The 27514-nt window shown below is 43.6% G+C and overlaps 1 protein-coding gene across 1 annotated transcript in view; it reads right to left on the reverse strand.

Moving 5' to 3' along the window:
- Nucleotides 1-27514, reverse strand: part of LOC147711652 (polyunsaturated fatty acid 5-lipoxygenase-like) — a 977760-nt gene that overhangs the window by 556901 nt on the left and 393345 nt on the right. The window contains exon 7 of the mRNA XM_086922317.1: nucleotides 22682-22828. Coding sequence (XP_086778443.1) covers nucleotides 22682-22828 — 147 coding nt within the window. The remainder of the gene's footprint in view (nucleotides 1-22681; nucleotides 22829-27514) is intronic.

A 27514-nucleotide genomic window follows, 5' to 3' on the forward strand; every position in this document is an offset into this window, starting at 1 on the left:
AGACAGGTTTCTGCTCCTGCGACTCCGTTGCCTGCGCAGTCGGATCGTGTTTATGATTTGCGCGACCGCGCGATGATTAAATCGCCTGAGAGGTTTCAGGCTTCTGACCAACGCTCTCCTCGTTCCATTCAGGACTCATCGGCTCCGTCAACCGGTGGTGGAGGGGGCGGCAGGGGCCGGGGTGGCCAGTCAGGACATGGTCAGCCCGCCCGCGAAACAGTGGAGAGCAGCAGGAAGGCTCTACGCCCAAGAGACCACAGTTTGCCACGAAGAAAGTCGCCGCCCTGACAGCGCATTGTTATGCCCCAGATAGTGAGAACGCGGCTTCGGAATCTGACGTGGGCTCTGACCTTGCTGGACAGCGCAGCAGAGATTACCATAGTGAGAGAGGACCTCCGTCCACTGTTGAAGGTGACAGCGACTGATACTTATGTTGTGATTGAAACTGCTGATACGCATGTTGCTCCCCCTGAACGTCTTTTTGAAATTGTCCTGTTAATTGAAGGTGACATGCAGCGAACTGTAAAAGGGGTATTTTGGGAAAATCTCTCGTCTACGTATGACATTTTGCTTTCGGAGGCTGACTGGCCCCCACCTTTTGTTCTCGCAGCTCCGCGAGGGGAGGAGGTAATCCTACCCAGTTTCGCGCACACTGTACCGAGAGTGGAAGCGCTGCATTTTGCAGAAGAGTGGGCTCTGGCGCTAGCGCCGGCTGTGTACCGCAATCAGTGTGGCTGGGATAAATTGTCACCGAGCCACGAGATTCCTTTACGGTCTCAACCGCAGCCTCAACCTCAATATCCCATACGGCGTGAAGCCAAAGCTTCAGTCGCGGCTATCCTTGAACAATTGGAACATCAAGGTGTAATTGAAACGTGTGTGTCGCCGATGAATAACCCCCTTTTTACTGTAAACAAGCCGGACGGCTCATATCGTTTGTTTTTGGATTATAGGCATTTGAACTCGCATTGCCGTAACTGCGCAGTACAGAATACTCATGGCTCTGCGTTAGTGAATAGTCTTGAGCGTAAACGGTTTAAAACCACGCTTGACATTTCCAATGGTTTTTATGCCCATAGACTAGACGGTCTAAGTTCCCAATGGACCAGTTTTACATGCGGCGGTGTGCAAAAAATGTTTAGACGACTCCCAATGGGCTACAAGAACAGTCCAGGAGTATTCTCCGCCCGCATTGTCTCTCTTCTGGAGGGCTTCGACCCAGTTGCTTGTTCGTATGTGGATGACATTTATCTCACAGACGACGATCTTTGGGAGCATCTGTGTCGAGTAAATAGCATAATTTGTAACTTTGCTGACATAGGTTACAAGTTTAACTTTGCAAAGTCGCACATTGCAGAGTACACAGTGTTGTTTCTAGGTTACGAGCTTAACAACGAAGGGAAGGGTTTAGCACCCCACTTCCTGGAGAAATGCGCACAGTTGCGTTCTCCGACAACACTGAAAAAATTACAATCTCTGCTGGGATTTTTGAATTTCGGGAGGACTTACATTCCGGAATATGCCCAGCGTATCAAGCCTTTGTATGCTTTGATACAACCATCTTTTTCCAAATCATGCTGGCTGCCTGAGCATTCAGCCATTCTACAATCTTTGCAGGCTGATTTGCTCGCTTCTGAATACTTACAGACTCGTGATAACCAGACCAACCTGGTGATAAGAATTATCCCTGGGGCGGTGGGGTTCACGTACCTGACTTTTAATGAAGGAGACACAGTACCTATTGCTTACAAGTCACACTTGTCTACTTGGGCTGAATTGGGCTTTTCCACTGTGGAGAAAGTTTTAACGGCTGTACAGATGGCAATTCTTAAGGAACGTGCCCTGTCGCAAGGAAAACGCATGTTGGTTGTTACCCCGTGTCCTGCCTTAGAGGCGGTTACGAAAGCCAGTGTACCGAATTCCAAAGCTTTGCACCCTCGGTGGATTCAATGGGCTGCATCCTTGACGTCCCAGGATGTCACGTTCATTTTTGACGCCACGTTACGGTCGCAGGAGTATTTACAGTATGAATTTGTTCATCCTGCTCCATTAGCTATGCGGCCGTTGGAGGATTTCCATTGCATCATTTACACTGATGGTTCGGTGCAGGTTGCGCATGTCTCTAAACATGCCTACGTGTCCGCTTGCGCCATTGTGGTCGGTGCCATGGTGAACGATGAGTTCATGTCCAGTGTCGTGCACACGCAGACGCTTGGGGACTGCACCGCACAATTAGCAGAGCTTCGTGCTCTGATGCTTGCATTGGAGTACGCAGATCCTAGTGTGACGACTTTGATCGTAAGTGACTCTTACTACTGTGTCCAGTCTTACAATGAAAACTTGTTCTTTTGGATTCAGAATGAATTTCGTGACTCCAAAGGTAGCACAATAAAACATAAAACGATCTGGGTCCGAGTGGCGGAACTCAAAGAGAAGCTGCCACTTGTGTTTGTGATTCATACTCTCGGTCATCAGCGCGTGGGGGTCCACGCTATTGGCAATTCGCTTGCTGATGAAGCAGCGAAGTCAGCGGTATCAAAATACTTGGTTGCAGCAGTCACGAGGTCCAAAAGCAAAATAGATGATGACATCTTGGCAGCAGTTGCTGCAACAGAGAAGGGAAGTAAATATCCTGTGGGGTTCCCTTCTAAATACACATACCACTTAAGTCCCGATAAGGTTCCTTATGTGAAAATCCCTGATGTTGGCGAACGTCTAGTTCCCAACTCGGATCGCAGGGCTACTTTGATTGCAGCGGCTCATGAAGGTGTGGCGTCTGTGCATGCGGGCGTCTCAGCCACTGTAACTCAGCTACAACAAAGATTCTGGTGGCGGGGACTGTACAAACAGACGCGTGAATATGTTCTTCAATGTGACATTTGCCAGCAGATTAAACCTTCGACTGCTGCGCGTCCGCCTCAGACACAGTTGTACATCTCGAATAAACCACTTGGATGCGTTTATTTGGATCACTGCGGTCCATTTTCTTCTGATACTGCGTATAAGTACATCTTAGTAGCAGTTGATTCATGCACACGCTTTGTGTGGGTATGGCCACATCGGAGCGCTGATTCACGTACTGTCATTAAGGATTTGCGTGTCTTTGTGGGAATTTTTGCCTGTGGTACTTTCCATTCGGATCAGGGTCCGGCTTTCGCCTCTAAGGCGTATAAGGATGCTATGGTTTCGATGGGGGTCCAAGTCAAGTTTTCGAGTCCCTACAGACCTGAGGGTAACAGTGTAGTTGAACGAATGAACCGCGACTTAAAGCAATCTTTGACAGCTCGAGTTATAGGCACTGGCAGAAACTGGTTAGCCCACCTCATAGGCGTGCAGCGTGCGCTTAATAATCTCCCTAGAAGGTCTCTGGGTGGGCGGACCCCATACGAAATGCTCTTTGGTATCAAGATGTATGTCCCTGACCTCGATGGGCTGGACTGCAAGGCCCAGGCCACGGCCTTTGACGTAGATGAACATTGCAATGTTTTACAGAATCTACAAAAGACCAGAGACAGTCTTGCAAAGGAACATTTGCCCTCCACATCGGATGATGCGCTGCAGATCCCGGTAGTTGGCTGGCTACCCCAAGTTGGAGAACTGGTTCGAGAGAAGATCGATAACAAGAAAGAGTTTGGTCCCTCATATCGAGCACCGGTTCGAGTTCTTGGAGTGAAGGGCACAAGAACAGTCATTTTACCACCACTTCCAGGTCGTAAGGAAAACAGATTTATTTCTATTGGCAATGTCAAGACACACAGGGTGGCCGATTCTTCATAGCATGACGCCGGCTGTATCCTGTCCTTCCATGGTGAGGCACTCTGTGCTAGCAATAACATCTGGCGCAGAACAGGAGGTGTCCCTCGAGATGCCTGCCATATCCAGTCCTTTATTAAATACTATTCCTGTTACTGACATTGATGAGCTGAACTACACTTATCCTGCTGATTTATCGATGCCTGATTTGCAGACCAGTTTGGCCAACCAGTCCAGATTCTCTTTTGATTCTGTTTCGGAACCTTTAAAGAAACCCTCAAACATTGCAAGATATGCCACGTTGTTTAAAAAACATTTTTTAATTCCCCCTTGGACATACATTTGGTTGATCCTATTTTCATTTTATCTTTTTATGTCAATTGGTTTTGTGTTTTATTTTTTCCGTCTGATTGATGGTCACTACGTTAAAGAAAGAACAGGAATTCGGTACCTTAATGGAACATTGGCCCCTCTTTCCTCTTCACATTCAGCGCACAGACTGAAACGAAACTTAAATACAGTTAACATTACTGCTTGGCCTGTCCTTGATGGGATTGTGTGGGATGCGGTTAGGTTTCAGATACATGGGCCCACTGAAGTGATTAATGTTCCAAATGTGCTTAGAGTAAACATGGGAGATGTAATTAAACAAAATATACGTTCTGATGATTTGGATATTCAGGCCGTAGAAGCATTATTCTCTGATTTGAAGTATTATGCTGCCTTCGATGCTGAGGATCTGTATTCAGATTCTACTAATTATGGTGATTTGTTTTGTTTTCAACACTATGGTAATCATTTTTTACATAAGACAAATTCCAGGAGGGTTGCTGTAAATTATACACAATGGGAACATTGCCCTGTTCCATTAGGTGGCAGCTCCAATATGTTTCTGAAAAAATACACTTATTTTACAGACTTTAATCAATCTAATCCCGAGTAATTTTATTTCAAAATGACACAAAAGTCCATGTCCAAAGTTAGACTTACCGATACAAAATTGCTGTATTCGAAGTCCTTTCTAGACAGGTTGGCTGTGGATGGCTACGACTTTTGGAAAGGAACAATTGACCTTAAATCGGTTTGGGGTACCAAACATTGGCAGGTACAAGGCACTGAGGCTTTGCACCATGCATGTCTCGTCCCGAATCACATGTTGTTTTTAAATTCATCCATTTCCCAAACAACATGCTTTGGATTGGCTACTTCTAAAAAATTGAATACACCGACCATCCCAGATTTAGAGGAATATTCAGGTTGGAGTAATTTTACTGATTTGTCCATTCATGATTTGCAAGCTCTTTTGCACAATTCGTCCTTTAATATTTCCAGTTTGGATTCCAAGGGTTGGCTGATATGGCAGAAGAGTGCTGATTCTTGCCAACGCCGTTTTCTGGGTTTGGCTGAAGGGTTCACAGAAGTCAGACCCGATCCCCGTTTTGAAGAAGACTATACTGTCACAACTTATTCTGTGGGGAAGCTGTGTCAAAATTGGTTACAACATTCCACATTGGCTGCAGTTAAACTACATCTGTCTCAATTAAATGATAATGTGGATTTGAATGATTTTATAAAAGGCCCAGCTAAAGGTAGATCTAAACGATGGCTGTATGCGATTTACAATGAAATTTGGAAAGTTTCCCAGGTTGAGGCTGCTAAACGCCTGAGAGCTATTGATCAAGCAAATTTAGAAAAGGTCCTTGCTGTGGTTGATAACAGTATTAACACGCTTTCTTCCCGAATTTACACGTTGAACAATATTGTGTCTTCTGTTGTTGACATTGTACATGATGAAGTGTCCGTGTTATATCATGGTCAAAATCAATTACGTTCTGTGATGCAGTTTGCTTGGACACTACAGACTCTTAAGTCTGGTCGAGTGCCTTGGAATTTTATGAACGTCTCATCACTATTTGCCCCATTTAATTTGACTGAAAAACAGCGTATGCTATCAATGAGAGATGCATCATTTTCTATGTTACACATTGAAAAATTAGAATCCTTGCCCTTTTCTGTGGCTGAGGTGACTACTGCTACATGGCTTATCCATGGTGTTATTACTTTACCTTTTGCTCTGTATAAATTTACAAATTGTATGAAATATATAGCTATAGGGAGATATGAACCATTAGGCAGTGCTTTCTTACATGAGACGTGGTCTTTACCATACACATACAGATGCCTAAAAGAGGGTAATGAAGTGAATCTGAATGGTGAAGAATGTACACAGTCGCCTGACCGCTCACTAGTATGCAGACACATCCAGTTGCATGGTTCTTGTAATCAGGACAAACCTAATTTGGCCTGTGTTTTGAAAGGGACCCCAGTTCCTGCAATAGTTCCCACGTTCACTTTATTGTCCAACGGTAGTTATTTACTTTTGAATAACGATCTGTGTTGTGGGTTACAGGCTGGAATTGCCTATGGCGTAACCGTATCAGAGAGGGTGGTTTGCTGCAAGAATGTGTTATATCCACCCATGCATGGGAATTCAGATGTTTCAATTTGGCCACGAATACCAACCTTGAAAGCTGAGTTCAATGGTTTAAGCCGTATAAGAGCCCTATTGTCTCAAAAGCAGGTGGCCCTGAGCTCTGCCCGCGAAACTTATGTCCTTCACATAGCAAACACACACACAGAAGTGCAGGCACTTTTAAGTACTGATTTGCCGTTTCATTTCTCTGAGCTGGTTCATAAAATCTTCAATGCCTCCTCCACAACAGGCCTGGCTCATTTTTTAAAAATGGTTAGCAGTGGTCTCGTGACTACATTTGAAAAAGTATTTGGTATTATCCCTGCGTTCTTTCATTCTATATTCGCTAGCCTGTTTGGCGGATTTCCTGTTTTGCTGGCTTTGGCTGCAGGCGTTCTGGTGATATTTTACTTTATAAAACATGGATGCCCATCCTGCGCAAGGAAACGCTCAACCCCTGCTGATGCAGTTTCGCAACCGGATGCTTGATTACTATGGCTCCTTGCCGCTTGCGACTTTAAGCACTGCTTTTGGATTATCGTTCAGATTCTCCTATTTCACATGTGACCAGCCCGTGTTTCATTGCCTGAGCTGTGATTTCGACTGGGCCATTGATTTGTGTCTCTGTTTACCGACTTCTCCTGACGTCGATTTTGATCAGCTGGTGAACCCCGTAGTGGCTCACGAGTTGGTCTGTTCTGGCGAAAGGGTTATGGCTGTGGCAGCGATGCATGGACTAATGGGTCAGTGGGACATATTCGCAGCGACGCATGACTTTGTGGCACATAGTGTTCTCGAGAACCCACTGAGTTGTCCTCTGATGTTGCTAGAGGAATCAGTGTTGGAGGAGCACGTATGTTCTTTCCCATTGCTTAATTGGATGGCTGAACTGTTTTCGAATGATGACAGTGATTTCATGTTGGAAGCTGTAGCTACCTATTTTGCATATTCATTCAACCCATGAGTGACTTTGAAGACTCTTATTATTATGGCACGTGACTTTTTAGTAATTCTGAATGGTGCCTTTTTCAATACGAACATTCGATTTTTCATATGTTCTAGGCCTATGAACTGAGAGTAGGCCTTAAGTTCGACTTTTATATTTTGTGTGGCCACTATAGGCACTCATACTTAACTTTTGTTTTAAAATTTTACTTACATTTGCATACATTTAGCTTGGCTCAATATCATTGAACTCTGCTTTCATGTTTTGCCTCTCATAGAGTATTGGCTTATATTTTTTCTTTTTTAACCGTCCTCGGATCATTGGGGGGGTGTCATATGGTTACTACGTTTCTATATATTTTGTTAAGTTAGCATGTGCTTATTAAATGTTTAAACAGCATATTTTCTTTCTGCTTCAGTTTTCACACGACACCTATTTGTTATTGTAGCTTTCAACCTAGACGAAAGATGTGATTTATTTGAGAATAATATGTTATTGCCCTGGTATCAGTCGTGCTTGGTACACTTGGTACAACTGTCTGCACACCGAGAACTGCACACTCTAAGAATAACCTAACACAAGGTTGCTGAAGGCCTGATCCTCGCACCACGTTAGTCATAACACAAATAATGTTGCTGCCAACATTGGGCTCTACGTGGGTTTAAGATAGAGTTACAGGGAATGAAACAACACACTTGATGCTTGGCATGCAGAGAGCTGGTAGCGGTTGATGTGATCTCCTCCTACTGAGAATTAGAGGTATGGGGCCGCCCTGCTAAGAACCCAAACGAGACCTTCTTAGATATAAAATAATATGCTAATTAGGGTGCGCGAAATATAGGTGATACAGAATTCTATAGATTTTTGCATCATAACATGCTATCACCTTTTGCTTATTATGGATTAGTGACTATGCTGCTAACTCTGATTTTTATAATATGTATGTTGATATTATACAAGATACTGCGTTTGAGAATGCTGCATTGAAAAATAAACATTTCAAACTTGCACGTGTGTTCTTTGCCTCCCAATTTCGGTTTGTAATGATTATATAACGAAAGAGTGTTCATGTGTTCCACGATACCTGAGGTACCCTAAGTTCATGTTCTGGATTGTCTAAGTCATTGGGAAGTATTTACTACCGATGAGACACTGTAGCTAGCTTGGTAAGGGGATTTCTGAAACAAAGGTGAGTTCTGGGTCACCCTGACTCACCCAGGTTCTAGATCTCTGTGCACAGTTCTGTGGGAGAACGGAAACCCTGCTACAGTACCTCTGATCAGACCTATATTTCTTTTCCAGTGATAATCTTCACAGTAAATTTGAAAAAGGATGCTATATGTAAGAAGAAGACATTTAATTTATTCAAACGTTGTTTTTATTATTTTTCTCATTTTACCATTCGGTTTATATATTTTTTATCATAAATACATAATAATGTGTTTATATACAAAAGATTTAAGTACCACATTCTATAAATCAAGCTATACAAAACATGATTCAACTTAAGAAAAAGAACCCCAAGCAAATCATCTTATCCTAATATAATTCATTCCATCATGCATACTACTACACTCACTACCCGATCTAAAAGAACAGATTGGACATAATTTACAAAAAAAACACACTAAGCAGACACTGAATTGTTCTTAAGAGACCCCTATGAATTACTTTGAGAGAGAAGTCCTAAAAACAAATCACTTTTTTGGTTTAAACATTATTTACAAAAGGTTGCTTCTTTCTCTGTACATATTACAAGTTGATTTTACATATGAGGGTCTTTGATGCGTACGGCCTACGTACGTTTCGGTGACTGCTGATATTTAAATCACCTTCTTCAGGGCCAAAAACCAACTAGACAAAAAACAACTACATACACCAATGACTAAAATCAGGGGGTTCTTGAATTTCAATATTTAATAATAGCGGTGGAGAAAACTCCCCTGCTGTTTTATTATGAAGATGGACTCAGTTTATCCATATGGTTTCTGCATCTGTTTGGGAAATAAGTCCTGTCTTTATTTGAGTTTCTGAATGCTGTGCGCGGACCTGCTCCTCACAGGGTTTCCAAATTAGTATAAGTACTTCAGGTGGTTCTTCCTGATATTCGTTTCCAGTAGAGCAGAAAGAGTAAGGCAGGGTCAGACTCTCCTTCCTGCCCTTATTGTGATGGTGGCCGATGTCGGTAAATCACATCACCATCGGTTCCGGTCAGATGCCGGTCTTCTACAGGGGGTCCTCCGGTATGCGTCTCATCATCCTGCTTCAACACCCTGCGCATGCTCCGTAAGATCTTCTGATGGATCCCCGCCGAAACCAGGAAAACGATCCCCCAGGCACTCGTCACCAGCCGTCTGGGCTATGGAAACGCCCTCTACGCCGGAACTACAGCCAAACGTCAGAAAAGACTACAGCGCATACAGAACGCCTCCGCACGACTCGTCCTGGACATCCCCCGACACAACCACATCTCCGGCCACCTGAAAGACCTGCACTGCTTCCCCGTCAGCAAGAGGATCACGTTCAGACTTCTCACCCACGCACACAAGGCTCTCCACGACCTAGGCCCCAAATACCTCAACAACCGCCTGACTTTCTACACGGCCACCCGCCAGCTACGATCAACCAGCCTCGCCCTCGCCGCCATACCACGCATTCGCAGAGCCACCGCCGGAGGAAGATCCTTCTCCTACCTGGCAGCCAAGACATGGAACTCCCTCCCCATCCACCTTCGGCTGACCCAGGACCATCTTTCCTTCAGGAAGCAACTCAAGACCTGGATTTTCGAGCAGTAACGAACCCCTCCCCCCAGCGCCTTGAGACCCTACCGGGTGAGCAGTGCGCTATATAAATTCTGTGATTGATTGATTGATTGATTGATTGATTGATTGAGCAGAAGAGCGCCCACTCTGAACTGAAAGAATAACTTCCTATCCATGAGGACTGTCACCTGATTCCAGTATGACTCATACCCACACTAAAGCTTGAAATCAAGAACGCCACTGACCAGCTTAGAGGAAGCAGCCTTCCAGGTGTCATTGGACACTGTGACTGCCCAGTAAAGCAACTTCAGTGAATTCCTGGATGGGAGGCAAGAGGTGGCAGGATAATCTGAGAGATCGGACCGCCAGAGTACATGAGGTGACTCTTTGATGTTAGTAAGCCAGGGTGTAGTGTCGCCATGGATGAAAGAACGACATCGACAAGCATGTGTGGTGAGGAGATTTATTTGCATACACCTTATCTCCTTACTTCCCTGCTCCAAACTAACTCCTGCCCTTAACTCCTCCTGTTCCGCCTCCCCTTACTTTTGCGGAAATTTATTTTGAGCCCTAGTTAATGCCTCAGTGTTTGAGAATTTCTTTAGGTTTTCAAACTCCACACTTAGAAACTTTTCCAAGAAAAAGAGTTAATGTTATCCTATGGAGGAAAATAGGGTCATCGGTTTTGAGGTAAGTATTTGATAGTGGGAGTTAAGGTTCTGGGAAAAAACTCAGGGGTCCCCAGGGTCAAGGATGCACTCTAGTTACACCCTCAGTGGCACTAGAAAGGCTGGGTGCAGAGTGCTGAGGCCCAATGTTATCCAATGGGCCTCCGGTTGGTGGCTGCTGGCGAGCAGGCCACTTGGCTGTGGGAGTAAAGCTCCTGGGCTTTAGCTCAGGGCAAATGGGGAAACAAAGTAGCACCAAAGGTGCACCCTCAGCGGCACTAGGGCAGCCGGGAGTAGGGTGCTGTTTTGATGTCGGGCACCCTGTTGTTTGCAATGGGGAACCTCCGGATTGCAAAGGCACTGCAGGCTTGGGGACGAAGGTCTTCTGAGTGCAAACACCACTTCGAGAGGTAAGTTGGGAAGTTGGGGGTTTGTTAGGCACCGTCGGTTTGGCCACCTAAGGCCGTGGGTCGTCGGGTGCAGGGGTGCCTTTTGGGGTCGGATCTTCTTACCAGCTCCTGGTCGGGGTAGAGGGGACCTTCCGGATTTAGGCTGCAGGCATAGGCTGGAGGCTTGAGGCAGGTCAGGGGTCTCCAGATCTCGGGTCAGGATCGCCAGGGGACCTACTCATGGTGTTTGCCCACTTGAGCTCATGCTGTGGATGCCGGGTGCGGAGTGGGGCGGATTCTCGGTGTCCGGCTGGAGCCAGAGGTTGCAGATGTACAAGCCCAGTGTTCATGGGAGACAAAGTCTTTGTGGTTGAAGGCAGGCAGGTCCTCCGGGGTTTTCGCAGTTGCTGGCTGCAGGACACACCAGGATTTTGCAGGAGCAGGTTTGAGGTGGAGACAAGCCGGTAGGGCTGGGGCCAAGTCAGTGGGCGTCTTCCTCTTGTTAACTTAGGCATGGCTGTTTGGTCCTTCTTCTTTTCTAGTTACTGGTTCTGAGGAAGGAGTAAGGGTGTAAGCATGTGTGCCTTCCCTCAGTCGGTCTATTTTATTCATTAGATTAATTCCTTTTTTGTGACACAAAACAGTAGTCCAAGTAGAGTTGAGTGAAGGTAGATACTTTATACCATTGTTTTTCCTTGAACTTTATCTTGTCTGCGGAAGCAAGGTTCAGGGTTGCCTCTAAATACTAGATTTAGGGGTGTTACAGGTAGGTAATAAGGTTGGGACCAATGAGATCCTTCCGTGAGGTGGGAGGGGGGAATAACCCTTATTCCCGGTTGGCTGAGTCCCCCCATCTGCAAGATGGCGGGGATTGAGAGTTCTGCTTCACCTCACCTCCCCCACCTGAGGGGTGGCGTTGGCAGAGGTGGGCACACCTCTATTCCTCACTTGTTTTTCCCGCAGGTTCTTCTGTCCAAAGTGGGGTTCAGAACCAATGGGGACCAGTTGCTGAAAGCAGCAAGTGGCCTGTGGAAACGCACAAAGGCGGCAAGCCTTTGAAACTTCCCCTACGTGAACCCTGCCCAGCTTCGGGAAGGAGGCTTGGCACCTCGTCCCAGGATGTGCATTGTTTCACGCCCCAGAGAGCAGCAGGCTCTCGACCCAGGGGTCCAGAAACATGTCTGATGGTAGCAGCTGAAAGCAGCCACTCAGCCTGGACACTAGTCGTAGGTTAGTTTTCAGGGGGCATCTCTAAGATGCCCTTTGTGTGCATTTTTCATTAAATCCCACACTGGCATCAGTGTGGGTTTAATGTGCTGAGAAGTTTGATACCAAACTTCTCAGTTTTTAGTGTAGCATTATGGTGCTGTGGAGTTCGTAATAACAAACTCCAAGCACCATATACTCTTAATGGCAGCACTGCACTTACAATGTCTAAGAATGGACTTAGACACTGTAGGAGTACAGGGCTCAGGTATAGTGGACCCAGCTAGAGGGGTGACTGATCTATGCCAGGGCAGTGGGTTGTAGGCATGGCACACAGAGATGTGTGCCATGTCAACTCTTCACTTTGTTCTGCACCAAAACACGCAGCCTGCAAAGGCAGTGTGTGAGTGCAATGGTACAGGACCACTAAGGGTGGCACAATAAGTGCTGCAGACTTTAGAGACCTTCTTTGGTCACAGTGTCCTGGGTACCTGTGGTACTATTTACCAGGGGCTGACCTCTGGCCAGAGATGCCAATTGGGTTTAGGCTTTAATGCACTTTTAGGGAAAGAACATAGGCCCTGGGTACCTGATTAGCAGGTGCCCAAGGCACACTCAGTCAAAACACATCAGCAATTCAGCAAAAAAGGGGGACACCCATGCAGAAAGAGGGCACTTTCTCACAAGCTATTGTTGGAAACTTGTACTTTGGTATTATAGGGATACACGCATAGGGAGCACACACTTGGAGATGGACCTTTCCAGAGAGAAGAGCGAGACAGCACTAATGATGTAGAACTAATGTCTATAGTCTAAGGTTTGGGGTCTGCAGACAAAGCCCAGAGACATTCTAATATATAATAATTATTCTTTTTAGCAAGGGGAGGGAGGTTAGGCTCTTTAGTCTTTTCTCCATTGCCTTTTCATTATGACATCTCCCTTCATGATATATGGACTAGCTGCTATGCTGACTGTAGTTGTATTATGCATTTTCCTGCTTGTTGTAGCACGTATACTGCATGTTAGGATATGTTAGTTAAAATAAATATTTTAAACTGTTCTGTGCCTCTGTCAGATCTTATTGTGGACAAGTACAAGAGTGCGAGCAAAAGGGTATGTCTTGTTACTGCGATTCCTGAGAGATCTGGAAGTGTTGTGCTCTGGGGTGTCTAATCACTTGTTTCTCTGTGAGTGAATAGGAGAGCAAGTGAGACACTATAGCTAGTCAGTCCTAGGCTTATGGGTAATCAGGTGGTAGTATGACTTTGTCCCTACTCACTAAGGTCCCATAATTCTACGCATAGTTCTGTTCTTGGGTAGAATCCCTGCAATATGGCGCCACCAATGTTTGATCTGGTACTTATTCACGAGACCCCTGAGTAGTGCTTGTGTTGTCCACAACCTCTCTTGCCCGTTTACGGAGATGTCTGTGGTGAGAGGTCTAGGCCTCCTATATTTCGTGTTCATAGATTTTTCAAGCTATGGATGTAAATAGGTATTTCTTTTGACCCAATGTTTCCCTACCGTTTTTCTTGCTTTCTTTTTAGTGTCTATCATGGCTGTCACTATTGCGGCTCCTAACCACGCTGTTGTTACAGCGTTTTTAACTGGTCATGGAGACCCCATTGCTGAGGCAAATATTATTTTTGTTGTTAATGCAGATGCTGCTCATCACTACAAGGGTTTCTACTCTTGGGTTACCTTTCCTGTGGTAAATGGGAATGATAATTTATTTCACAAATACACAGGAGCTGCGGTTCCGTTTGTGTATCATCCTTATGCTTTAATTGAAGTTCTGTTGAAAGCCTGGGAGCATATCATTTCGTTTATTGGCGCACTTCCTCATCCTGTTACTGCTGTTCATTTGGGCCCCTTGTCTATCGATGGGGCCACTTGTCCGGTTTTGGCTGGTTTTACACCACATCCGAATGATATGAATGTTACTCTTGCAGAGCTTCGTCAGCTACCTACGATATTGATTCACAAACATAGAAGTGTCATACAGTTTCTGCCATATGGTCATTTATGTGGCTCCGGCTGGAGCCACTCCTCCACTGCATGGACACGGTGGTTTGGTTATAAGTCCTGTGCTGATTAACTCAGTAATGGGCAAACGTCCTCAAAATCGTGATGACTTGCCATTTTGGCTAGCATAGAAATTTGAGGAGCTCGAGGTTGTTTTTCTACATATGACTCTTGGTGACAATCACAGGATCCTGACAATGAGTTTGCCGAGTGGTCTAATTCCTACTTTAGCTGACTGCACCACCTGGGGGACTGTGTTTGCTACAGTGTATACACTGTGCTTTGGCATCCCTTCCATGAGCGTTCTAAAGATGGTTCAAGATGTACATAGGGCTGGCCCAGCCCAGGATTTGGGGATGAAATTAGTGGGCATGTTTCCTATTGTCTCTGAAATTATTCTGGCCAACATTAAAGGTGAAGCAGTGTTCCAGCGACTGGCCGCACTGGGGGACATGGATCAGCAGCAGCACTTCACGTCTATTATTGTGGATGTCGATACCTCTTTGGGACGCAATAGCCTGGGAATTCAACCGTTAGCTCAAGTGCAGAATAAGCCCCTTCCTGAAAAGGAGGGTCGTCCAGTCTTTCCTAAAAAGGCTAGGAACAAGCGGCAAGTGGCAGCAACACTGAAGACTGGTTCACGTGCAGGTCCGCCTCAACCTGACGCTTCTGAACGCAGAGATGATTGGCAAGACCGCTCGAAAATTAAGACACCGGAGATGTTCCAGGTCCCTGATCCTCGTTCCCCTCATTCCTTTCAGGAATCATCGGATCAATAGTTTGGTTGAGGGGACGTCAAGAACGCAGGCAAGGCGAGTCTACCCAAACCAGTCATGACCCGCAGCGCCAGTTTGACGTGAAAGTCAAACAGGAGGGACCTCCTCCGTATCGTGCCCCATTTCAGAAGAATAAAAGAATAAAGTTGCAGTTGTCACAGCAATTTATGCCCCAGTTGGTGAGAAACTTGCTCCTCGATAGGAGTTAGTCGGTGACCCTCCTCGGCAGTGCGGCAGAGATTGCCATAGTGTGGGCAGGCACTCCACCAGTGTCTGGAGGCAAAAGCAACTGATACTTTCATTACAAAGGAAACAGCTGACACTTGTGGTGCTGCCCTTGATAGACTCTATGAACTAGGCCTCCAAATTGAAGGTGACATTAAACGCACTATTATGATATTCTGTTTGAGGAGGTGGATTGACCTCCCCCATTTGTTCTTTCTTCCTCTAAGGGGAGGATGTTATTCTCTCGATTTTTTCTCAATATGTCTCAAAGGACACTAAACTTGCTTATGCTTCAGGTTCAAAGTGGGCTTTAGCCCTTGCTCCTGCATTATATTGCAATCAGGTAGGTTGGGACAGAGATTCACTGGAGCATTTGGTTCCTTTACGTTTTACATCGTAGCCCCAACCCCAGTACCAAATAAAAGGTGATGCAAAAGTGTCCGTTAGTGACACTCTTACCCAGTTGAAGTTTCAGGGTGTGATTGAACCCTGTGTATCTTCAATGAATAATCTTCTTTTTCCAATATTAAAACCAGACAGTTCATATTGTATAGTTTTGCATTACAGACATTTGAACAGTCATATTCGTACCTTTGTGGTACAGAACACCTATAGCACTACATTAGTTAACAACATTGTTAGAAATAAATATAAAACTACTTTGGATATTTCCAATGGATTTTTCAGTCACACATTACCTCCTGAGAGCAGTGACTTGACAGCATTCAGTGAATTAGGCAATCAAAAAAGATATGCAAGATTGCCTATGGGATATAAAATAACCCAGGTGTGTTTGCAGCAGATCCAGATGCTTTTTCTTACATTGATGACATTTACTTGATGGATGATGAATTAAATCTGCATCTCTTTTGTGTAGACTGCATTATCACACATTTTGTTGACTTAGGTTACAAATTCAATTTAACTAAATCTCATGTTGCCTTCTTGGCAGTTCTTTTCTTGGCTATGAACTCAATAATGAAGGTAGGGGGTTGGCCCCCCACTTTCTGGAGAAATGTGCTCAATTGCAACATCCATCTAAAAAAATTGCTATCTTTGCTGGGCTTTTAAAATTTTGGGAGGACATACATTCCTGAATATGCTCAGCATATCAAACCGCTTAACGCATTGATACAACCCTCTTTTTTGACTTTGCAGTCTGATCTGCTTGGGACCAACTTCTTGCTAACACAAGATGATTCTACAAATTTGGTCTTAAGGAATGTACCAGGGACGTTAGGTTTCACTTAGTTGACATTCAATGAAGAGGACATGGTCCCCTTTGCTTACAAATCACATTTGTACGCTGCTGATGATTTGAATTTTTCCTCTACTGAATTTTTTTTATCGCTGTTCAGAAGGCAAATCCTGAAGGAACGCTCTCTGGCACAGGGGAAATGCATTCTCATGCTCTCGCCCGTGCCTTCTCTAGAAGTTGTCACAAAGGTGTGTGTTCTAAATTCTTAGGCTTACATCCTTGTTGGATTCAATGGGCAAGTTCAGTGACATCGGCTGGTTTTATCTTTGACCCTTCTTTGCAGACACAGGAGCTCTTACCATATGAACATGTTCATCCTGCGCCGTTGTCTTTGCTTCCTCTTAATCAGTACGAATGTATCATTTACACCGACGGTTCGGCCTAACCTGCTGTTGGTTCTAAGCATGTTTATTCGGCTGCCTGTGCAATTGTGGCAGCTGCGATTGATGATGGGGATTTTCAATCCTCCTTGGTGCACACACAATCCCTTGGTGACTGTGTGGCTCAACTAGCTGAGTTATGTGCTTTAGTTTTAGCCTTAGAATTTGCTGATCCCGAATTTCCCACGCTTATAATGTGTGATTCTTTCTACTAGGTAAAATCCTTTAATTGTCAACTTGTTCTTTTGGTCACAGAATGATTATCATGATAGTGCAATTAAGCATAAAACGTTTTGGTTCCGAGGGGCCGCTCTGAAGGAACGTTTGCCACTCACACATGCTAATCATACTTTAGGACATCAGCATGTGGGAGCACATGATGTTGGTAATTTTTTGGCTGATGAGCCAGACAAATCTGCAGTAGTCACATGTTCAGTAGCAGCAGTCACCAGGTCTATGTCTAAAATTGATGATGATATTCTTGCGGCTATAGCTGTGATGAAGGAGGGGACACAGTTCCCCCAAGGTTTTATTTCACATTACTCATATTACTTGTCTTCTGATCAAGTCCTATACACAACGATTCCGTCCGTTGGGGATCGGCTGATTCCCAAAGTGGACCGCAGACTTTCTTTAATTATTGCCGCACATGAGGACGTTTAAAGGAAAATTGCCAGCAAGGGGTTTGCTTGTGGATCTGTGTTTGGACAGTCTAGCACAGTCTGTATTCCTTAGACTTAGCAACTGAGTGAAACAGTGACTGTAGAAAATCTTATGAATCTGTCTACCCAAAACTATAGAGACTACCACACTAGCCCCATAGAAATGCAATGATTTGGACAGATCCTAATTGAACAACAAGTTTTATGCTTTCTGACAATGAATGAAAACTTTAAGCACAAAAGAACAAGAGAAGCAACACGAAAAGGTTATTTTTTTGGAAAAATTATTATTTTTATATTGAAATAAATCAATGAAAATCAAGGGTGTACAGTGATAAACAATTGCATGTGTTTCTAAAGTAAATGGAACTGAAAAAAACAATCCATAAGTACAGAAGAAAACAATCCAGTCAGGAATAAATTAAATTAAATTGACTTCTTTCCAGGATGGTAAATAGAGAGCCAGATGTAAAATATGAAGGTAGACTTGGATTGAAGAGTCGACGTTTCGGTCTCAGTGGAATAATCCAGAGACCATCATCAGGACAACAGAATAATGCAATATGGATGACCCCTATAAAAAACATATTTAAAATTAACAATTGGTTCCAGAACGTGTTGCTATCATATTACTATAGATTAGGGCATATATATAGAAACACATGCAATTGTTTATCACTGTACACCCTTGATTTTCATTGATTTATTTCAATATAAAAATAATAATTTTTCCAAAAAAATAACCTTTTCGTGTTGCTTCTCTTGTTCTTTTGTGCTTAAAGTTTTCATTCATTGTCAGAAAGCATAAAACTTGTTGTTGAATTAGGATCTGTCCAAATCATTGCATTTCTATGGGGCTAGTGTGGTAGTCTCTATAGTTTTGGGTAGACAGATTCATAAGATTTTCTACAGTCACTGTTTCACTCAGTTGCTAAGTCTAAGGAATACAGACTGTGCTAGACTGTCCAAACACAGATCCACAAGCAAACCCCTTGCTGGCAATTTTCCTTTAAACGATTTCACTGCCCAAGCCCGCAAGGGTATATTGGGTTACCCACCTTTACCTTCAGCACATGAGGACGTGGCATCTGCCTATGCTGGAGTGACTGCGACAATTTCTCTGTTACCACAACGTTTCTGGTGGCATGGTTTATATCAATAGCCACGTAAATATGTTCTTTCTTGTAACATTTGTCATCAAATTAACCCTTGTACTGTTTCATGCCCACCACATACTCAACTTTACATTTCTAATCAGCCCTTTGGCTGCCTTTACCTTGATCGCTGTGGTCCTTTGACATCAGACACTGCATTTAAACATATTTTGCAACAGTGAATTCATGCACAAGGTTCCTTTGTGTCTGGCCGCAACGCAGTGCTCACGCTCGAACGTTATTAAGGATTTGCGTGTCTTTGTCGGGACATTTGCCTGTGGCACTTTCCATTCTGACCAAGGTCCGGCACTTGCCTCTAAGGCTTACTGGAATGCGATGAAGTTCTTGGGAGTGCAGGTACAATTCTTGTCTCCATATCGACCTGAGGGCAATTCAGTTGTGGAGCGGATGAACTGAACTCAAATCATGTTTTCGCTGCCATCATAAGAGTGAAGGTGGCTTACAATATATACCAGAAACTGCTGATAAGATTAAAGCAAAGTGTGCCATCCTACACAATATTGCCTGCAGGAGGTGCGTACACATTGCGGTGTCCGAATCTGATACAGAGGCTCACCTGTTCAGCAGCCAACTGAGGAGAGCAGCGCATTGGTGAAGAGAAGGCTTGGGGACCACAATACTACACATTACCTCTCAAGGTAAGATGTTTTCTTATCCACAGTACTGTAACAAAATGGGACCACACTTCATTGATTGCTCAAAGTAAAGATACCTTTAATGTCAGGTATTACGAAACAGTTGACAGACAAGCTGTCATTGCCATGAATTTCTACACCATGAAGTCAACACGTACATCAGTTACAGCACCGACAATAAATGAAAAAAACAAATATAGCCACTCCCTTATTGGCATCCCTCAATTACTTTGTGTCTGCATCCAGAATGTGATGTGCCACCATGTTGAGGCACAGGAGTGCGGCGGCTACTGTGTCAAAGCACACATGGATCTGTAGCAGAGATACTGCTGATGATGGACAATTCCTTACTAACAGGAGCCTCTGTACCCACACCACCAGCAGACTGCACAGTTTTGATTGCCTCTACTGCAGTAGCTCATTTCCACTTGTAACATCACAGTATGCTTAGATAGGGTAGCAGTGGCTTTTGCGAGCCTACCAATGGACCTAGTCAAGGCATCCATGCACACAACACTACTCCTCACTATGCACCTTTGAGTGCTATTGTCCTCTGACATCTGAGTGCAGCGTTTCTCAAGGGCACTTGTCAGAATATCTATTCTTCTGTCCATCCTGGTCTGATTGTCTGCCAACTGATTGACCACCAGGTTGAACCCAACAGTAATGGAATGTTGCATGGTCTGCAATTTCCGGTTGCCCATTTTACTTTGTTTGTGCTCCAGGTGCTGAACCTGCATCATCGACTCCTCAAGCCCATCATACACTGCCTGGTGTTCTGCAGTCGCGCAAGACCTAGAATCCTGTGAAGTGTTACAGCACCTACGGGCATGAACTGTAGTGTGCTGCTGTAGACGGCTGGCTGCAGGGTTAGATTGGTTGACTATATGGCATCCTCATCCTCCTATCAGTGACTGTTTTACCTGTATGAGTGCAGGGTGAGTGGTGGGGGCAGAGTGCAGGGTGACTGGTGTGTCAAAATGCCTGGTAAGCAGTATGTGCAAAGTTCAGGGTAAGAGCAGGGCTTCTGCAAGTACCAACAGAGTAGTGTATACAGAGAGCAGAGGGAAGTATGTTTTTAATGCAGTGTAAGGGTTGAGCCAAGTGAATGCAGGGTGGGCAGTGTGCACAAAGTCCAGGGTGAGCTGTGTGCCTGTGTGAATACAAAGTAATTGGTGTGGGTCTGCAAGTGCAGGATGTGTGGTGTGTCTCTGAGAGTAACAGGGCAAATGGTGTGTGTAGAGTGCAGCATGAGTAGGGTGTACAAAATGCAGTGTAAGGTTGTGCCTTATGAATGCAAGATGAACTGTCTATAGAGAGTGCAGGGTGGACAGCGTGTATAGAGTGCAGGGTGAGCAGTGTGTCTGTTTGAGTGACATGTGAGTCGTGTGGGTTTGTGAATGCAGAGTTAGTGGTGTGCCTCTGAGCATACTGGGAGGTCCGTGTGCCCCTCTGGTTGAGTGGGTTGCCTCTGTGAGTGCAGGGTTAGTGGTCTGCGTTGAATGCAGGTTGAGCGGCGTGCATACGTTGCATGGTAAGCAGCATGTAAAATGCATACTGAGTATTTTGAATAAAATGCACGATGAGCAGTGTTGACAGAGTTGTGCCTGTTCGAGTGCAGTACGAACAGTCTGCCTTTGTAAGTGTAGGGGGTGAGGGATGTGCCTGTATGATTGCAGGGTGGGCAATATTTAGAGTGCAGGGTGATCGTGTGTCAAAGTGCAGGGTGAGCAGTGTGAACAAAGTTATTATGTATAAGACATAGGCCTCTGTGAGTGCAGGGAGAGTAGTGTGTGTGTGTAAAGTGCAGGGACAGCGGTGTGTGTATAGAGTGTGTTATGTGTATATAATGCAATGTAAGGGTTGTTCTGTGTGAATGCAGAATCAGATATGTGTACAATGTGCAGTGTGGGTGGTGTGTAAATAATTTTGGAAGAGCAGGGTGCCTATCATGGTCATTGGCTTGCTTCTGCCAGTGCATAGAGTTCAGGGTGAGCAGTAGGTAGGGTGAGCGGTTTGTACAGAGTGCAGGAAAGCAGTGTGTTCAGAGTGCAAGGTGAGCCCTGTTCCAGTGTGAGTCCCGGGTTAGCAGTCTGCTAGTGAGAATGCACTGCGAGCGGTGCAACTGTGTTTGTGTACAGCATGCTGTGAGGATCTGTGAATGCAGGGAGAGAGCACTATGACTGCATGGTGAGCAGTGTGTAAGTGTGTATTATGTTCACAGTAAAAGGTTTTGTGACTGTGTGAGTGCAGGGTGAGTAGTGCGACTCAGTGAGTAAAGGGCGAGAGGTGTGCCCATGTGGATAAAAGTGATACGTGGTCTATGTGAGTGCTGCACAAGAGGTTTCCCTACGTGAGTGCAAAACAAACCATGTTTATAGCATGCAGGGTATGAGTTGCGTTGTGTGAATGTGGGGTGAGTGGTGCATGCAGAGTGCAGGATCAGCAGTGAGTACAGAGTTCATGGAGAGTGGTGTGTACAGGATGGAGGGTAAACATCCAACTTCCAAGTTCTAGTACGTTATATAGAGCTGACCTGTGTAGGGGTGTGCCACATTTGCTTTGTTTTCAAGTAAGTATGTGGAAATTTAGGGATATTATGCAAAATATACGTAACTATGCAATCTATCATTTATTGCTTTATTTTAGTAAAAAAGCGTTCTTATGTCAATTTTTGACACAAGAACACACGTCCTGCCAATAAAACACATTTAAAACTGGAATGTTGCATGCTCTGGTTTCTTGCTTCAAAACAAAGCATCGAAAACACCCCTTTGAGGACAGAAGAGGGCACACAGTGGAGGAGGAAGTGGATGGCTAATACTGGGGTGAGAAGTAATATGGCAAATGTTCTAAATGCAGCTAATGAACCAAAAGTTGATGGAAGACAAATTGCAAAACCCCGGACGGCCTTTAGTATTGGCTGGTTACTAAATGTCCCCTGATTTCTGGAGCAAATACTAAATCGCGAATCCTCAAGTGTAATTCCCATTATTCTACTATCACTGTGTGGGGATAAATCACATTCCATATATTAGTTACCACCCATCTATCAAACTCTCCCTTTGTCTACGTTAAATACTCCAAATATCCTTTCAGGTTGACCATTTGTTAAAACAACAGGTCATCTGTGATTAGTCTAATTAAATTCATTAACTTGAAACAAATCTCTCCTTAATTAAATGCCTGTAGCCACAATTAAACTAGTATTCTCTACTTCCATATTTAAAATGATGTACGACCTACATTAAAGTGTCCTTTCATCCATTTTCTAGATTATTGTCCAGCACAGACTTGAAGTACCATAAAACAGTTGCATAAAGGCTCAAAATACATAGCTAAACTTACCTGGATAGCAATAGGGACAATCTTGTTTTCAATGTTCTTGTACAGCAAGCATATTGGAGCAGCTATGTACTGTGCAGTTTTTGGATCCGTTGTATTGGCAGGGATACCGTCAAGTAATTTGTAATCCGTTATGAAAATATTTCCTTTCTGCAACGAGACAATTCACAATTAGGCACTTACTTTCTAAAGGGTAATACACACTACAAATATATCTATCTTCACAGAGAATTCCATAAGGTGTGACAGACATGCAAGAAGAAAAGTAGCATATGGAAGGTTTACTCTGGTGAGTCTTTAAGGCCATGTAATCAGACCTGGCAAAATAATCTTTACTTTACAGTAGGTAACAAGGAATGAACCAGGAGCCTTCATCTTTGTGACCTTAACATATATTTGCACTATCCGTGTACCATGATACTGAACAAGGGTCAGAATAGTGAGTTCGTAAAAAGTATTCCCCATATGAAAATGTATGGCAAATACCAAAAAAAAGGTAACAATTATTACACTCATGATGGTGAGCACACCACGGGAAAAAAACGTTCACCAGGTGCTGGGTATGCATTATAACTCTATTCTTGGACAGGTAAGAAAGAAAACAAGTCTGTAACGACTACTAAAGAAGACAACAATAGCTCTCAGGGCACTTTATGTCCATTTTCATAATAAACAGGCCTTAGTCTAAGGCAACCGAGGTAAGAAGGCAACATCAGGAATCTTCTAGACTAGAAGACCAAGAAACAAAAGAGGCACAGGTGTATCATGCGAGCTTTATCTGAAAGAGTTGCAAGTAAGCTAACTGTAACAAAACGAATATGGAGCTTTCATCAAATAGACTGCTGTTTATCTGTCCTCTCTGCATGCACTCTGGAAGAAATCTCTCAGATGTACCTCACTCTCTAAGAGGCTAGTTTCAGAGGGCATTGGCACCAGACCGAAAACCTCTTCAGCCCGCTCACTCATTACTATCCATTCCTTACTTCTGAAAATGTGGAACACGCCTGAATCAATGATCACATTAACAAAGCTGGAAGAACTAGGACAGCACCCCACTGATTCACACATCCAATCACACCAATCATCCCTAAATAGGAAAAAGATAAAAACATGCACACTTGCAGTCTGCATCAAATAATGTTAGCTTACAGAATGATAGAAAACACCAAACCCCTGTTTAACAGACGAAAACCAGGAGTGAACCACATCCCGGGCTCACCATTCATAATTCCAATTATCCTAAGGTTCAAGTTGAAATTACCTTATACGGTATGCTCCAGATATGCAGGGAAAAACTAAAAACGTGAGCATTTCCTCTCAGAACATTCAACCAGTCACTGAATAAGGTAAGGCAAATTACTTCAGAGACTTGTGTAGAAGCTTTCCAGCTGATTCGTTATCTACAACAACTATTCACGCAAAGGTTATGTGTCTTGAGCAAAGACACATCTCTGCTGGTCCTTCTACCAGAACCAAACATAGCCACAGCAACTATCATCCTCTCTGTTGCATAAGAAAAAAGAAAAATGGCGGAGAAAGAGCTTTGCCTCCACAGGCTCCTGAAAAGAACTCAATAGTTACAACCATCACAACCTTCAAAACAGGACAAGGTACATAACTTTTCAGCTCCTGCGCCACTCTTTCCTTCGGCTGAATTCTCTCTGCCTCATCATGAGCCAGGAATGAACACAGACACATAGATATTACCCCAGACACAGAATGTGTTTCCCAACAATGAGGAAAGATGCCGAGGCCATAGTGGATTTGACTTTTCCTTGGGTGGTCCCAATCTTTATAACGCTTCAAGAGACTGCTCAGAAAACACCCATTCAAACCTTTTTCATTAGACTTGGGAGCAGAAAGGGACCATCATTACAAGCATAATTTTGAACTTTGTTAGGGGCTCATTTCCTTTCCAATTCAGGAGAATAAGGTAAAAGGAACATCTGTCCTTCAGCTCTCCTCCTTTCTAAGAATTTGTGAGCGAACTGTAACTGTGAAGTTGTTGTACAAGGAAGAAATCAACAAGTCAAAAATGCAAAGTAAGGCATTAATGTAGGTGATACCTCGGATCTAGCAGATAAGGACTGTGTTTGCACAATACAAAGGGGCTTGGTGCAAATTCAGAATCTCAACTTATTCGTGTGGATAGAAATGTAGGCTTCACGTTGACATTTCACCAACATATCAATAACAATGAAGCACGTTCTGCCTCATAAAAATGACAAAGTGGTAATTCGACAACCATGAAGGTTTATTACCAGATTAGCAAAGTTACAAACTCAAATATGTCTGATTAGTCATAAATCAATTATCACCAGATTACTGCTTAAGTCAATAAAGTACAAGCAAATGAAAGTAGCAAATATAAAGCCGAGTTATGTAAAGATTATTGTAGGCAAATCATAAAAGATTCAGTTCCCGGAAGGGTAACTCCTTAATCTTAGGTTTCAGAAGAAGAGTCAGGGAAGTATAAACAGCAGGTGTCAGCAAAAATAGACTATAGCCTAAGGAAGAACAACATGTAGGTTTCAACCACACAGAGAAGAAATGTGCTTGCTCAAGAGATTAACTCTAACAGCAGAAATAAAATAAGCCTAGGGTCTCAAGAGTGGCAGAACAGCGTCTGCCGTCCAAGGTGGACAAGAGCAAATCTGTCTTTGTTTAACAATGCACCATTAACATTATTAAATTCAACAAAATAGGCACTCCTTATGGTTTCCATAGACATGGAACCGATCAAAACTAAGCTTTCACAAAACTCTAGGTGACGGACCTCTTCTCATGAATCATACAATGGGATATTTTCAGCATCATGGCCTTCACAAATATTGCACAAGGGAGGATTCATCACCACCGGTTGTCTCACACACAGGTGCTAAGGTTTACTGTCCAGCTCATTCAATGATAACACTCAATGACCTTCACACGGCATTTAACAATAATAATACCATTTTAATGGAAAAACTGTTGAAACTTGGCTTCAGAAATGAGAAAAAGATTATGCAGAGCAAGCAGAAACACACTTTCATCTAACATGGGCCTTTCAAATCAAGACCATTAATGTAAAATCATGAGTTATGGCAACCCCCAATATAAAATGGTACTAGAATATATGCAAACAATGATTAACTGTGGTATTCATTAATAATTTATTAAACAAAAATGAAAAAGAGTAACAAACACCTCACTACCCCCTCATTCCTGTGTTTTTCACATTTATTCGTTGACTTTCAGCACTTTAGTGTTTTTTTGCTACACTTGCCCAGTGGAAAGTGTATCAATGATGATGTTTAAGGGGTGTACTCCTCTAATCCGGTGTAAATGAAGGGATATAATCCCCCTAATTTTAGCCACTGAATGTTTTATACTACTTTTCTCAAAAGTTGATGACCCCCTTAGTACTATGCATGCAATGTTTTATTTCACATGTAGTATAACATCTTAGCTGAATACTTTTACCTAGTGGAAATGGAAGGGGACCATGTTCAATTCAATCACATTCTGACAACGCACATAATTCAAAAAGATGTACCATGATTACACATAGTAAAAATCTTTGGTAATAGGACCCTCTTTTCACTTCTGAAGATATTATCATTTTTTTCAAATTGGTGTCTCTCAGGTAAGCTAAAGGAATTTTCAGATAAATCTTCTTTCAAATCATTGTCCAGATTCATAACTTTACAGTGTTTAAGAATGATTTTTTTAAATTGACAATTTTGTGTAGAATATTTATTTTTGAAGTGATTTACTAATGAATTTAGCATTCCGTGTCTCAGCTTGATTTAATACTTTCCTCAGATATCCTTAATGATTACATTTGTTGAATAAGATGTCATTCACATAATTTACCTTTGCATAATCATGGGAAATGTGGGTAAAATTAAGCTAAATTATGTTTAGTTACACAAAATGCGAATCTGGCAATTAATGCTACATTGTAGTGCAAATTCTGTCCTCAAGTCCTTTTTGGATGCGAGGATGCATTTCAGGTTGAAATATGGTGCACATGAAGGACGTGGCCGTTAGGGGCCAAGCGGGTTACTCACAACCACCTGCTATGCCTTCCCAAGAATGAAGAGTTGGTCAGACAGAAGAGAATACAAACAGTTAGTTTATTGGCAATACTCTGCAGAGGAGTCCATCATGACCTGCACCCTAAGATATTTGCTGAGGGACTGGCCCCCCAACAGTCTACAGTGGATAATCATTCCTCTCGTGAAGCTCCCAACCACGCCCACAATGGAAAAATACAGGCCTGGGCCGAACATGATCAAAGAGGCACAGCAGGGTGAGCTAAGACTTGCCAGATGGGTACACGTTATCAAGACTCCAAGGCCACAGTGCTAGGTCTCAGCATCTCCTAACGTGGGAGCAGAAGCTACACATTCAGGTAGGCATGAAATGGCAGAATATCCTATTCATTAGCAAGTCCTTGGACTACAGATGAAATAATAACGAAATACTGTGTTCTGCTGAGGCACGCAATATGTCAGTGGGGCCTAACTCGGGCACAGTCTAGGCAGCCTAATGGGGGTTACGAAATGCAAAATGGAGTCACACTTGGTAATTGAAGCCTGCACATTACGGGGATAACTCAGTGGGGTGCATAACGTGAGCATATATGTCGTCTATTTAGCCACGCACTGCTAAATTAATTTAACCTGATACAAATGCATTGCAGGAATGGGGATTACAAACCTAACACACAAAACACAAGTACTTCAAGAAACAGCCGCTCTCATGCTGGCCATTCGTCCTTGTCAGGCGCTCGCGTAAAACGTTGCAAGTAATTACATGTTGAGTCCATCAGCTAGGGCAATGGTGGGGCCA

The sequence above is a fragment of the Lissotriton vulgaris genome, chromosome 5, assembly GCF_964263255.1.
Source record: "Lissotriton vulgaris chromosome 5, aLisVul1.2, whole genome shotgun sequence".
In the NCBI taxonomy this organism is placed as follows: domain Eukaryota; kingdom Metazoa; phylum Chordata; class Amphibia; order Caudata; family Salamandridae; genus Lissotriton; species Lissotriton vulgaris.